The sequence below is a fragment of the Lepisosteus platostomus genome, chromosome 2, assembly GCF_059453375.1.
Source record: "Lepisosteus platostomus isolate fLepPlt1 chromosome 2, fLepPlt1.hap1, whole genome shotgun sequence".
NCBI classification, from domain to species: domain Eukaryota; kingdom Metazoa; phylum Chordata; class Actinopteri; order Semionotiformes; family Lepisosteidae; genus Lepisosteus; species Lepisosteus platostomus.
This window is the reverse complement of record NC_142612.1, coordinates 80,759,187-80,772,078: the sequence shown is the minus strand read 5'-3', so window position 1 is coordinate 80,772,078 and position 12,892 is coordinate 80,759,187. Positions and strand designations below refer to the sequence as shown.

General features: G+C 37.2%; 1 protein-coding gene across 1 annotated transcript in view; it reads right to left on the bottom strand.

Moving 5' to 3' along the window:
* The window catches only part of ccdc39 (coiled-coil domain 39 molecular ruler complex subunit), a 13,627-nt gene extending 735 nt beyond the window's left edge, over nucleotides 1-12,892 (bottom strand). The window contains exons 1-19 of the mRNA XM_088622346.1: nucleotides 12,715-12,892; nucleotides 12,099-12,218; nucleotides 11,467-11,613; nucleotides 10,295-10,453; nucleotides 9,777-9,869; nucleotides 9,282-9,410; nucleotides 7,489-7,680; nucleotides 6,752-6,855; nucleotides 6,147-6,279; nucleotides 5,766-5,960; nucleotides 5,069-5,233; nucleotides 4,205-4,342; nucleotides 3,801-4,009; nucleotides 3,311-3,434; nucleotides 2,940-3,099; nucleotides 2,604-2,710; nucleotides 1,538-1,678; nucleotides 1,017-1,196; nucleotides 511-602 (exon numbers count right to left, since the gene is read on the bottom strand). Coding sequence (XP_088478472.1) covers nucleotides 511-602; nucleotides 1,017-1,196; nucleotides 1,538-1,678; nucleotides 2,604-2,710; nucleotides 2,940-3,099; nucleotides 3,311-3,434; nucleotides 3,801-4,009; nucleotides 4,205-4,342; nucleotides 5,069-5,233; nucleotides 5,766-5,960; nucleotides 6,147-6,279; nucleotides 6,752-6,855; nucleotides 7,489-7,680; nucleotides 9,282-9,410; nucleotides 9,777-9,869; nucleotides 10,295-10,453; nucleotides 11,467-11,613; nucleotides 12,099-12,218; nucleotides 12,715-12,804 — 2,678 coding nt within the window. The 5' untranslated portion in view covers nucleotides 12,805-12,892. The remainder of the gene's footprint in view (nucleotides 1-510; nucleotides 603-1,016; nucleotides 1,197-1,537; nucleotides 1,679-2,603; nucleotides 2,711-2,939; nucleotides 3,100-3,310; nucleotides 3,435-3,800; nucleotides 4,010-4,204; nucleotides 4,343-5,068; nucleotides 5,234-5,765; nucleotides 5,961-6,146; nucleotides 6,280-6,751; nucleotides 6,856-7,488; nucleotides 7,681-9,281; nucleotides 9,411-9,776; nucleotides 9,870-10,294; nucleotides 10,454-11,466; nucleotides 11,614-12,098; nucleotides 12,219-12,714) is intronic.

Genomic DNA, 12,892 nt, shown 5'->3' with positions numbered 1-12,892 from the left:
TTATTAATTCAAGTAGGCAGCTGCATAGAAAAGCCTTCTTCAGGTGCTGACCCCTTCAGCTGACACCCAAAGAAGGCTCCACAAACGAAACGTTGTTTCTTTTCTTCTATTTTCAGCATAGAATAACCCTTTACGTGTTTGTTTCCTATCATTATTAATATCTAGTCTGTTAAGCCATTTCTTTTTAGATTAGTCATCTAGGAACAAGCATGCTAAGAAAAATGTTAGATTTCAAAAAGTGTTTTCAGTTTTCACATTTGGTTTACATAATGTGAAATTAATGATAATTTCCAAATACATTTTTTTCCCATTTGTAGAACATCTTAAATTACATTTGTTATATAGTTACCCGCTAGTTTATATCTAGACAAAATCAAATGTTTGTCTACACAATCAGCTGTCTACTGCCAACTGTCAGCATTTAATTTACTTAAGCTGAAGAGAAATTACAAAGCAGTGCCCATTTTCTTAGAGCAGCAGCCATGTCCTGAACACTGCACAGTTACTTGCCTTCTGGAGGACACAGAGCTCTGAGCAGAAGGAGGCCTAGAGCTCTGCCGACTACCAGGCATAGAAGCAGACACGGGCAGGGGCAGATTGGCCTTCAAGAGAAGGAGGGGCAAGATGAAAGACTGGTTTGAAACAACTGCACAGACTTTCAGAATGTCATCTCGCACAAATGGTACAGTATGTATGTACATTCTGACAATATTCCAACACCTAGAAGATGATTGTGGGTGACTTCAAACTAAGATTAAAAACTTACAACTTAAGCAGTTCTATGTATGAATATTTGTTTGTTGCAAATAAGGATGTATAATGTGTAATTTGCTTGTACATGCGATGTGCATGATGGATTTGTAAACTGGAATCCACTGTACTTCCATACTGAAGTCTTTAAAGCAGCAGTGTAGTGAAAATCTACCCGAAGTATACATTTTTGTATTTCTAGAAAACATCGCTTTCAAACTCTTGGATTATCTTACATGCTTCAAAAATAATTTCATGGTTGGTACCTGCTGGAAGTACATCTGCAGTGCTAATGCCAAGTCCGGGTGTTCTTCCATGACATCAAGCAGCATCTTGTTGACAGACCTGTTAAAGTCCTTTAATTCACGCAGGTCTATGTCACGCTCTTCTTGTGTCTCTCCTCTGCTTTTCTTGGCAGAACGAATCTCTCTGGACAACTTTGAGCACTGTTACCACAGAGACAATTTTTAATTTGTGATGAAAATTGGAATAAGTCATGTAAGAAATTGAACAGTGAAAGATGAAAGACTGATTAAATACCAGTTTCTTTGATGTAAAGGCATGAATATGTGTGACATAGAGGCATACAAAAAACATTCTAAGTCTTAGTGTGGTCATATAATAAAAACAGCAAAATATGGGCATGAAAGCTTATTTTCAAACATGCCGGACCTCAAATGTCAAGCAGTGATGCCGTACCTATTCAGGCTTTGTAACGGCTTCCACGGACTGATCACTGAGATACTCGTCGACAACCAGCTTCCCACACCAAAGCTCGTCAGCTCACCTGTTTCGTGACCCTTTCTAATTTTTCCTTCTGCGACTCCAGTTCCCTATTCAGTGTCAAGATCCTTGATTGCATATTCTCGTTTTTTTCATTCTCAGCGGCTTCTTCTTTGAGTAGGTTGTCGAGAGTGCTGTTCATACCCTACAAAAAAAATGAAATCTTGCTTCTTAAAATGAATTTGCTGACATTGAGTAATATAAAATTAGCCAGTTTTCAAATGCGTAGACTTTTGTAATATTGAAAACTAATAAACAGGTGAAAAAGTATCACAAAGTAAAGCTTTTGAGATTGACAAAGTAAACACCATACTAAATCCTAGCTCCCACAACAACCCTAACATTTCAAGAGCTAAAGCCCTAACCCTGACTCTTAACATCTCCAAACCTAAACTTAACTGAAAGCATAGTCCTAACTATACCCTTGACCTTAGACAATACCATAGCTAAAACCCCAGCTCCAGCCTGTGCTACAGCTCTTATAATAGAGTTCCCTCTTAGTCGAAGGGACAGTTAAAAAATAAGACATTTGACAAAAGTAGTTAATTTTGGTTATTAGAAAATTATTTTTCATCTAGCAGTTTCTTGTGAAGGATTCTGTTCTTATTGTAAAAAGCTGTTTTTGTTTCATTCCAAGAAACTTGATTACAAGTAAAACCTTAAAGTTTGCATTAAAGACATACTTACTGTGATTCTGAAATATTTGATATACCTACAGTAGCTATTCAAGTTACTATCGGTAATGATCTAACAGTAATGACTTTTCCACCTTTCACAACACCTTTCACAGTACATCTTATTTTTTCCAGGTCATTGAGCAAGACAAGTACAAACAATCTCACCAGCAACTTTTTTAATTGGTTCAGTGGAAATATCATTTTGAACCCATAGTTCTTTTTCTAATTCAGGTTTATTCACTGATCTCAGTAAAGCAGTCTTTACACACAGAAAATGAAGACCATCAGGTTACGCAGAAGTCAAGTGTTTATACTGTGTTGCAGAAGTATGCAGCTGGGAGTGCTAATTTTAACAAGTAGGGAAGAGACACTTTAAAACAAAATCACACATACCTGAATGTCGTCCTGCAGTTCTCTGATTTGTCTTCGCTTGTACTTGTACTTTTCCTCAACTGCTTTCCTTTGCTCTTCAAGTTTTACCTTCTCTTGATATTCTTCACCTGAAAAGAACAAGGGGTTTAAAACATCTCTCTGTCAAAATGAGTAAGAAAAAACAGTCTTTCTTTCATATAATACAGTATCTGGAATTAAGGAGTGCAATGCGGTATTTATAATACAAATTTCTAAAGACCAAATTATGCCAATATTTTATTTTTTCTCTTATCGATTCAAGTTCTATAAAGTTCAGAAATTAATACTACAGTGCAAGCATTTAGTGCTCATGCATACTTGTCTCAGTAACTTTGTTGAATGATTTTCTGTAGGTGGTATTACGGCTGTTGATGACATGAAGGGTGTTTTCCAAAGCTCTGATTTCCTTCTCTGCTTTGCGAATTTTTTCATCTAAATCATCTCCTTGCTGTTGTAGTTCCTCTTTCTCTTGTGCAGCCTGTTAGAAAAATAATTTGGAAAATTATGCAATGAAAATCATACATTCAAGACTTAATACACAAAGTGCAGATGACATCCTGTTATTTGGAACCTTTTTAATCTTGGGAATTGCTAAGGAGAGAAAGGCAAAGTTTACAAGAGACAATTTTACAATGGAATTGATAAAAGTTAAAAATAACAGTGCACCTCAGAAAAAGTACTTAACCTACCTTAATCACATAATATGCTTGAGATTTCTCCTCTTCTCCCTCAGGAGCTGCCATGGAAATCATTAAAATCTCGTACCTCTTCTTCAGCTTATCAATTTTGGAAAATCTCTCATGTAGTTCTGCACTGATTTTAAAATATTTCATTGAATAAAAAGTACAAGTACCTATGTGTTATGTTATGATTTAAAAACGTGTAACTTGACAAAATGACAAAAGTACTTTTAACTATTACATTAAGAAAACTATTCATAGAAGTTGACATAAAAGGTAACCTTGCAGATTTAACAAGATTTTTGTTAATGCCTTTTTTTAAGCTTACTTCATTTATTCTGTATCCTTCATACCAAAAAACATCAACATGCATTTAGTGAGATGAAAGTAATGAAGACTGGTATTTTTAGGGTGGTGTTTTCATTAAATGTTAATCAACATCTGTGAAGTGTGTAAAAGGTGTGAAAGTTTTAACTGCTTGAACAATTATGAAATGTACCTGATTCCCTGGCGCTCTTGATCAATAAGCTTGATCTGAGTCTGCAGCATATCTCTGTGAACCTTTATCTCCTCCTCCCTTTCTTTCATAGCTGTCTGCAGCTGAAGTCTCCGCTTCTCTAAGGAGAGAACGTTATCTGCCTTATTATATAGCAAGTCCCGCAAGCGTTTAACCTCCAGTTTCAGGATGTTGTCCTCCACCATCGTGTCCTATAATTAAAAACAGTAAAAAGCAATAAGAATAGAAAATGCATCACGTTATAGCAGGATCCAGACATTCTATGCAACTAGCCAATCTTTGTGCTAATAGCCATCTAAAATCTTTGAGATTCGTATCAAAATGTTGCAGGAAAAAAAAAGAGAAAAACATAATTCTGTACTATACTGTAGTACATTGTAATTTACCTGCTTTTGTTGCCTGATCTTCTTGAGCTCCTTCTCTGAATTCTCATTAAAAAGGTTCAGTTCCTCAATTTTACTAGTAAGATCACTCTTGTCTGCACCAGTCTTTTCCATCTCTTTTTTTATATAGCGTATATCATCCTGGGAAAAAACAATCAAGAGTTAATTACGGTGGGTAGCTGCGTCAGCATGCGTAGGCTGCAAAGGAACAAGTAATAGGTTTATTCCATGCTTAATTACTGTTAGTATGTCTTTATGTAAATGTGATAAAAATATGTCCCTCTATTTACACCTGTGTATTGAGTATGACTTAAGAGTTACTATCATAATATGAACTGAAGAAAAATAAATTTTGATGTACTTCAGGTAAAGAATAAAAACCCAATACAACAACAGTAAAGTTTTAACATAAAAAAGGAGGAAACAGATCACTGTTGCATCTACTCAGACTAAGACATGCTATACTAAACAAGACTAATCATTCAAATTTACAGTTTATAGTGAACCAGTCCACATATTGTTTTATTTATTTTTTTATTTCCTTCCTGCAGAACACAAAGTCAACAAAAATCATTGGCTTTGCAGTCCTAAGTGTGTTTTACATTATATTACAAGCAGATGCGACATCAGTGGTGGTTATCAGACATTTTCTTATAAATTAGGTTTAGGATGTTTTCTAATATGTCTTTATATAGGGTACATGGGATCTTTAGTACCCTAATCATCAGTGCTCAAGAGAAAAGCAAGATTAAAAACTAATTCTTCCAGGCTTAATATTTTGGCTTGCATAACATGTTCAGAAGCAGCTTTTAATTTCTTGGAAGGTTCGATGAGAGAAACCTGTTTATTAAAGAAGAGTCTGATCACCTGAAGCTTTTTTAGCTGAGCCGTCAACAGGCTGGCAATCTTCTTCTTCTCCTCCAGTGAATGGGTCAGCTCTGCCACCCTGGCCTCCAGAGCTTGCTTCTCTTCAGTGTTCACCTCTCCCTTAAGCCGAGACATCTTTCTCTCCAGCAGCTGAATCTGAAAATCCTGTTGTACAACAGATTAAACATTATATATATATATGTTATGCAAAATAAAGGACATCTAAAAGACCCTCTCAGTCACTCTTAGTTTGAAAAGTGCACACATAAAAATGGTAAGCTTTTTCTTTGTTATCCACCCATTATCGGAAAGCTGCTTTTTTCTGGTAAAAATCGCAACATCAAAATCCCTCAAGGAAGCACAAGACATTGGTACATCCTGGACAGAATGCTAGTCTATTACAGGACGTGCATACACAATTTTAACTGTGTAAGTGTGGGTAAAATATTTCTGACTGTGGTCATATTACTGCAGTTTTTATATCCACGTAATACTACTCTGAAATACAAGAAAGAAAATGTCCAAGTATTGTTCTCTCAGTTGTGAAAACACCATTACTTGGTCAGTTTTAAAATCAGGATTGTACTGTCATAAGCAGCTTTATAAATCCATAGATGAAAGTGTGAGATACATTTGCTAACTGCTGTCTTTGGCGATCTATAGTATATACTGTATTACAGACATATCTGGACCTTACCTGGTTGTAAATAATCTCCTGTTGTTTCAGCGAGTCATTATCAAGTTTATTCAAACGACTCTTGAGATTTGAGAGACCAGCCTTACTCCCAGAAATCTCAGCCACTGTATTCTTCTCTTTGGTCTTCAAGTCTTGTAACTCCTGAGTCCTCTTGAAAAGCAGTTCCCGAAGGCGATGTAACTGACAGTCTATGTCCTACACGGACAAAAAAACTTTAAAAATTAAATCCAACAAAAGAAATGTGCATTTATTGCCTTTGGAAGTTGTATCACTTATTAACAAATTAACTTTGATATTTTCTGGCAAAGTTGTTTCTAAATTTTGATATTTTCTGTACCCACTTATGTTAACAGTTCATTAAAAAACAATGGGGAAAAAAACCTTAATGGTTTGTTCCTCTTCCTTCAGCATCTGCTCCATTCGTGTTGCCCTCTCTTCCACACTCACTGCTGCATCTGTCACGTACTGTAGCTTTTCTTCAAGAGCCACATTCTGCTGTCTGGATGCTTTCAGCCTGGCACATAGTGACAGCAATGAATTCTCAGAATACCAGCCAAAAATTATTACTCGAGTCATTCAATATTTTGTATATCTGCATTGTTACAAAAAGGTACTTTAGCTATAATACAAGAACACAGGTTCTTTCTTTATATTATCCCATTTTTTTCCACAAATCCAGGACAGGCTACAGGTTACTGCAAACAATACCTGGAACAAGAATAAGAGACTTTCTGATAACGAACTTATTAGGAAATAAAGAATACAGTTTAATAAGTCTACTTAAATTGTTACAAATGAAGCTCTCATTATGAAAAGAGCTAAGGAGTAACTCCAAGCACAGTGATGAGGGACACCATACAAAGCAGAAATGCTGGAGTACCGATGACCCATTTGTATCTAAAGCCAACTGATATGAACAAGGGGTTTTTGTATTTTGTTAATGAATATATTAACCAAAACATATTATATACTATATATTTGCTTACTTGTTATTTTTGTCTTGGATTTCTTTCTTCATATTAGCCAACTGAGATCTCATAGCTTGCAGATCGGTGGCTGTCCTGTCCACAGTCCCCTTCAAGCTTTCCAGCTGACCAAATATGAAGGGGAAAGATGGGTTAAGGACTTGCTATAAAATTAAGAAACTTCAGAGAGAAAGCACTTGTAGCTCTTTCTATTTCTAAAGTTAAAATGAAGTTAAACAGAAAATGAAATACTGAAATACAAAACATTTCCAAGAGTCTTCCATGATTTCCAGAAATCTCTGTTTTTTTAAATAGATGCATAAAGTAACATTTTACAATTGAAAAAAACAATTGAACTTCAATATTCAGACTACATCATTATTGTTTCATTTGTAACCCTGCAATAAAACGGTATTTACTGGGCATCAAGTTGAGACTCGGAACATGGTACAGTAGTGTCTCTAGAATGTTGATATTGGTGATCGTGCAAGGTTGAAGAAGTTCAAGTAGGGAGCTGCATCAGCATGCATAGTCTGCAAAGGAACAGGTAAAGGTTTATTCCATGCTAAGAAAAGAAAGGTGTCACACCTGAAGAAGTCTACACAGACAAAACATTGTGTCTCTTCTTTTCAGCATGGAAATAACCTTTACCTGTTCCATCATACAAGGCTACTGTGTGCAGTTAATGTCCCCCCTGTTGCCAAGCTCTTGGTCATTATAGAAATGGATTGATCACAATTATTTGGTTTTCTACCCACCTCATCCTGTAGCTGCATGCGGTTGTTCTCCTGCTCCTGATACTCTAGCCTGAGTCTAGCAGCCAGTCGCTCGGCACTTGAAATCTTTTTCTCGTATTCCTTGTTATTTTCCACCTCACGTTCCAGAAAGTTCTTCTTCTCCTTGATGACAGCATCCCTCTCTCTGATCTCCCTTTTCACCTGGGCAAGTAACTGCAAAGACAACAACTGCAGTAACTCATTGTGCAAATGCTGAGGTTCACTAGTTCAGCCAATCCCCAATTTGTACATGCAAGGACATTCTGCATAGTGATAAAGAAAAAGACAAAAAAGAAAAAAGAAAGAACATTCAGAATAAAATCTAAGCCAATCAGGTACAGCCCCTGCCATCCACCATTTCTGCTTTGTCACTATTTAACCTCAGGGAATTTGATGTGAACCAAAGTTTGATGTCACTCTGACAAGAAATAGGTGATAGAGGCAGAAGATCAGAGGGGGAATAGGTTTTAAAGTAAATCATAACGCAGAATGTAGGAATTAACACATTTGTATGCTGTATTGGCTGAACTCGCCTGGCTAAGGAGAACAGTCAGGTAAACTTTAAAATGAGAAAACTTGAGATCCTGTTCATAAAAAAAATGCCTTCCCAAATCTATCTGCATGCTGGTAATGAGAAAAACAGAGGAACATGATTAAAAACTGTCCAGCACTCTGCAACTCACAACTGACAGCCCCACTGATGCTAAGCATGTGTAAGCTTGGTCAGTACCTGGATGGGAGATGTCCTGGGAAAAACTAAGGCAGCTGCTGGAAGAGCTGTAAGTGGGGCCAGCAGGGGGTGCTCACCCTGCGGTCCATGTTGGTCCTAATGCCCCAGTACAGTGATGGGGACACTATACTGTAAACAGGCACCATCCTTCAGATGAGACGTAAAACTGAGGTCCTGACTCTCTGTGGTCCTTAAAAATCTGAGGGTGTTTCTTGAAAAGAGTAGGGGTGTAACCCTGGCACCCTGGCCATATTTCCCATTGGCCTTTACCAATCACGGCCTCCTAAAAATCCCCATCCATGAATTGACTTCATTACACTGCTCTCCTCCCCTGATGTGATAGCTGATGTGTGGTGAGGTGAGCGTTCTGGCGCACTATGGCTGCCATCGCATCATTCAGGTGGATGCTGCACATTGGTGGTGGTGGAGGGGAGTCCCCATTACCTGTAAAGCGCTTTGAGTGGAGTGTCCAGAAAAGTGCCATATAAGTGTAAGCAATTATTATTAATTAATTATTATTATTAAAACTAAATAACATTCAAACCCAGATGACGTTACTTCCAGGTAAAAAGTTTATTTTGATATAGCAGTAAAATCATGTTTTAAAAAACAGTAAAATCAGCTAAGTGTAAACTCTGAAAAATTTTTTGCCTTAAACTCAGCAGAACCTTCAGGAAATATGCACTTTTCCTTTCGAATACTTTCAGATGAAAAGACAACGATGTCGGTGTAGAAATGCTTTTCTGAATTATGCTCTAATGGCCACGTTAACAGAAAAGATGTTGACCTGTACTACCCACAAAGCTCTCACTGAGTCTTTAAGGTGTGAGGCTTGCTCTCATCACATCATTGAAAGCAAATCCTCACACACAAAGACAACCTAGCACCTCTTTGTACAACAGGGCATATTTCATAACCCAAGCAAAACACTTTGCTCAAGGGTGCAAAAGGAATGTCATGCATTGGATTCGAACACATGACCTTCCAGTTTTAGTCAGAATCCTCATTGCTTCTCAAAACTGCTACCCAGACGGATGACATTTACCAGTGAGCAGTGATCCATTTCCTGGTCTCTCTTCTTCATTTGTTCAATGGTGTTTTCCCACTGACGTATCAGCTCCTGCCTTTCCAGGTGGGCTTGACGAAAATCCTCTGCTGTCTTGTCTAGCTCAATCTGGTAGGAAAACAGAATACAAATTCTAATCTATACTAAATATTATTAAGAAACCATTAGTACAAAATATTTTCCTATCGATACTTAATTTAGTAACTGCTTATTTAAATTTTTAATCACCAATTATTTGCCCTTTTATTTAATATCCTAACAGTTAGTTGTAATTCCTCAATTTCCCTTCGGGATCAATAAAGTCTATCTATCTAACTCAAACTTAGCTGACCTAGTAGATACTCTGTGCAATTCACAGCTGTAACAGTAATGCTTGGGATCATGGCAGGGCATCACATGAGCTGGAAGCAAGCTAGGATGTGACATCTACATGAATGCACAACTGAACTGTAGTAATATCAAGCATTAAAGCACCTGGGCTGTTATTGTTTCAGTCAGTTCATTATCAAGAATCTTGCGCTTCTGGTTTGCTTCAACTGTCATCTTCTCAATCCGCAAAGTCAACTCCTGTAGAGCATAAGAGAGATATTCAATTCTTTAACTTTCAGAAATCCTACAGCTCATAAAAAATGTGTCAAGCAATCAAAACTCCCACCAGCATGGATCACACAAAATTAAAAACAAGAAAATAACCAATAACAAGTATTTGCAAACATTTCTGAGCATTTTCTCTACTATTTTCTACTATTTCAGAAAAAATGTAGTAGAGCGATAAAGGGTGGAATAACCGTAGTATTGCAGCCTTACTCAACAGGCTAAATGAATGTGATGGCTACCAAAGAGAAAAAAAATGAAAGCAAACAACCTCAGTCTAAGACCCCAAGAGACCATGAGACTGTTAATACCTTAAAGACGACGCCACAGGTGGAATTTCCTATAGACTTATAGATATTTCCTATAGATATTGTTCATTTTAATGTTATTAACCAAACCTTTATTTTCCCTTCATCTTGCTGGGCATATTTTAGGATCGCCATTGAGTCCTCGTCTTTTTGTGCAGATTCTTCTAGCCAGGCCTCCAGCGTCTGCTGATCCCAGTCCAGCTGACACTTCAGCCTCTCCAGTTTCTCTGTCGCTTTAAAAATGTTGTTCTAAGAAAAAGTGGTTCAAAATACATATAAAATAGTCAACTCTGATTTCATCCCAGAAATCTTCTGGTTTTATTTTATTTTTTCAATGTATGCTTTCACTGAAGAGTTGAGGTAGGATGACAGATTTTAGGCTTTAGACCTAATTTAGGAAGGGAACCTAATTTGGCTTTATTTGACCATGACATAGGGTTAACATTTTCTGGAACTGCCAAAAGTACTGATGGATCCTAAATGTTCCCAATGTGTAAAGGACCTTGTTTAAAATCTCATCTTTAACAGATCCATTTTAAGGGTAGCATGACTTTTACCTTTTTTCAAACCTACATTTTTTAAGTTTCGCTGGAAAGTAACTTGGTGGATACTGTTCGACCAGAATTGGGAAACATTTAAGATAAACCATTTCTCTCCTACAATCTGAAACAGTAACTATAGACTCCAGCTTTTATATTTTCTATGCTACAGAAAGATTCTCTCTCTGATATTTGTAAAATCACAGGTGCAACACTAGTCTCCAGCCTAAAGCTGTAGACAACCCTTGCCTGGCTTTAATTCTCCGTGACTGCTGAAATTGTTGGAGTGATAATGGTCTGTTCCCAGCACTGTGGTTTAACATCATCACTCTAGCCTCTTTTACTTCATTATACATCTTACATATAATGACATCTACACAACAAAAAGTGTCCTGATGCAATCAGACTTCGAAAAGTCCGAAGTCATTGAAAAAAAATGCAGCAAAGACAGAGAAAAAATGTACTATGTAGTATCTGAAGTTAATGTCTGATCATTACAAAACTCTTAAGCGCATAAAATGGCCAACTGTAGTGAATCCTACAAGAGTATGAAGGTCCCTTTAATGGGGGAATTGGCCATTATTCAGCAGACTGGCCTGAGGGGGAAGTCAGGAGGAGCAGGTGGATGTTGAACATGGCGCCATTGCGTGACTAGTGCAGTGCTCTACCGCGTACGCTCTGCAAACTCGAGTTTGTGTGGGCATGCGTTTCTGTGAATCTTGCCTCTTGAGTGTTTCTCTTTTCTCTCAGTGCAGCCAGACTGTTCTCCAGCTGCACAATCTCCTGCTGCAGGCGACCCTTCTCTCTCTGCGCCAAAGCTCTGAAATGCTCCTCCGATTCAGTTTCTTTCTCTCTTGCTCTGCAAAGAGCCTGCAGACACAAATATACTGAACAGTCACTTCCTGCTTCGAAAAAGGGAAAATGTATTGCCTCTGACTTGCAATGCATCACATTGTCATTCAGTAACAGTGAAGTTGGACAACTTCAGAAAGATGGGCATCAAACGTCTTAAAACGCAGTGCCTTATTCACAGTGTCATTTCATGTCTGTGACTGGTCTATCAGAGGACAGCTGCTCTAAGACAGGGTGATGTACTGCTCTAGAATGGAATCAACAAAATATCATACTGTTGTGATTTAAAGAGGGATCTGTAGAAGGAATAACCTAATATTTCAAATCAAAGAAATTCACATTTATTCTGTATATTTATAAATTGTGTTAAAAAAGTGTTAACTTATACTTATTTCTAACTTATACTTATATCTTCACTACCAGTACCTTCATTATATAAAATATCTGTTTAATAAAACAGATTTCTTCCAATAGGTGAGCCGAGCGCATTCAGAAAGTTATACCTGTGTATGTAGCAGCTCTTGCTTGACATTTTTCAAATGATCAATCATTGCTTGAATTCTGTCTTTGTATTCACTGAGCCTGTTCTCCAAGTTTGTCTTTTCCTTTTGTTTTTTTTGAAGCTATAAATGAAACATAAAAGACAAATAATAGAGGTAACATTCCAAATGAACACTCAATGTTTTGTTATTCAAGAAATTAAACTTACAGTAGAGCAACTCTGTTCTCCTGAACAAACCATTATTTTTGCTGAAAAGACGTTTTACATTTTCTTAAAAACTCACTATAACTTCATATTTTACAGTACAGCGGGGGAAAAAAAAAACTTTAATCCACTGCAAACAACTGCGAAATAAGCAAGCGACCAATTTGTTTTAATTGGTAGCATTTGTTTAACTTCTTTCAAGTAAAATTCAGTACATCAACAAGTTATATAAATTTGAAATATCAATGTAATAGTACACAAACTAAAAAAGCAGGTCAGTATATTCTAGCAAAAAAAAAAATGCAGCGTGCACATATATTCGGTAATGATGAAAATGTTTAAACGTTACGTCTTTTTAATACTAGTATGAATGTATAGTCACAATTTCTGTTTTTTCACTCCAGTTTACGTACTTCATTCTCTAGCGCTTTATTTTCGGCATTCGCCACGGGAATGGCGAACCCTTCATCCCATCCGACCTGCTGTAGAACTGCGTCCGACATGATGGACCCGGCCGAACCGAACCAGCTGCGCGACTCCGCACGACGCTGCTCCTGCACTGTTGTCAGCGGAGACCTTGGCAACCGCGGT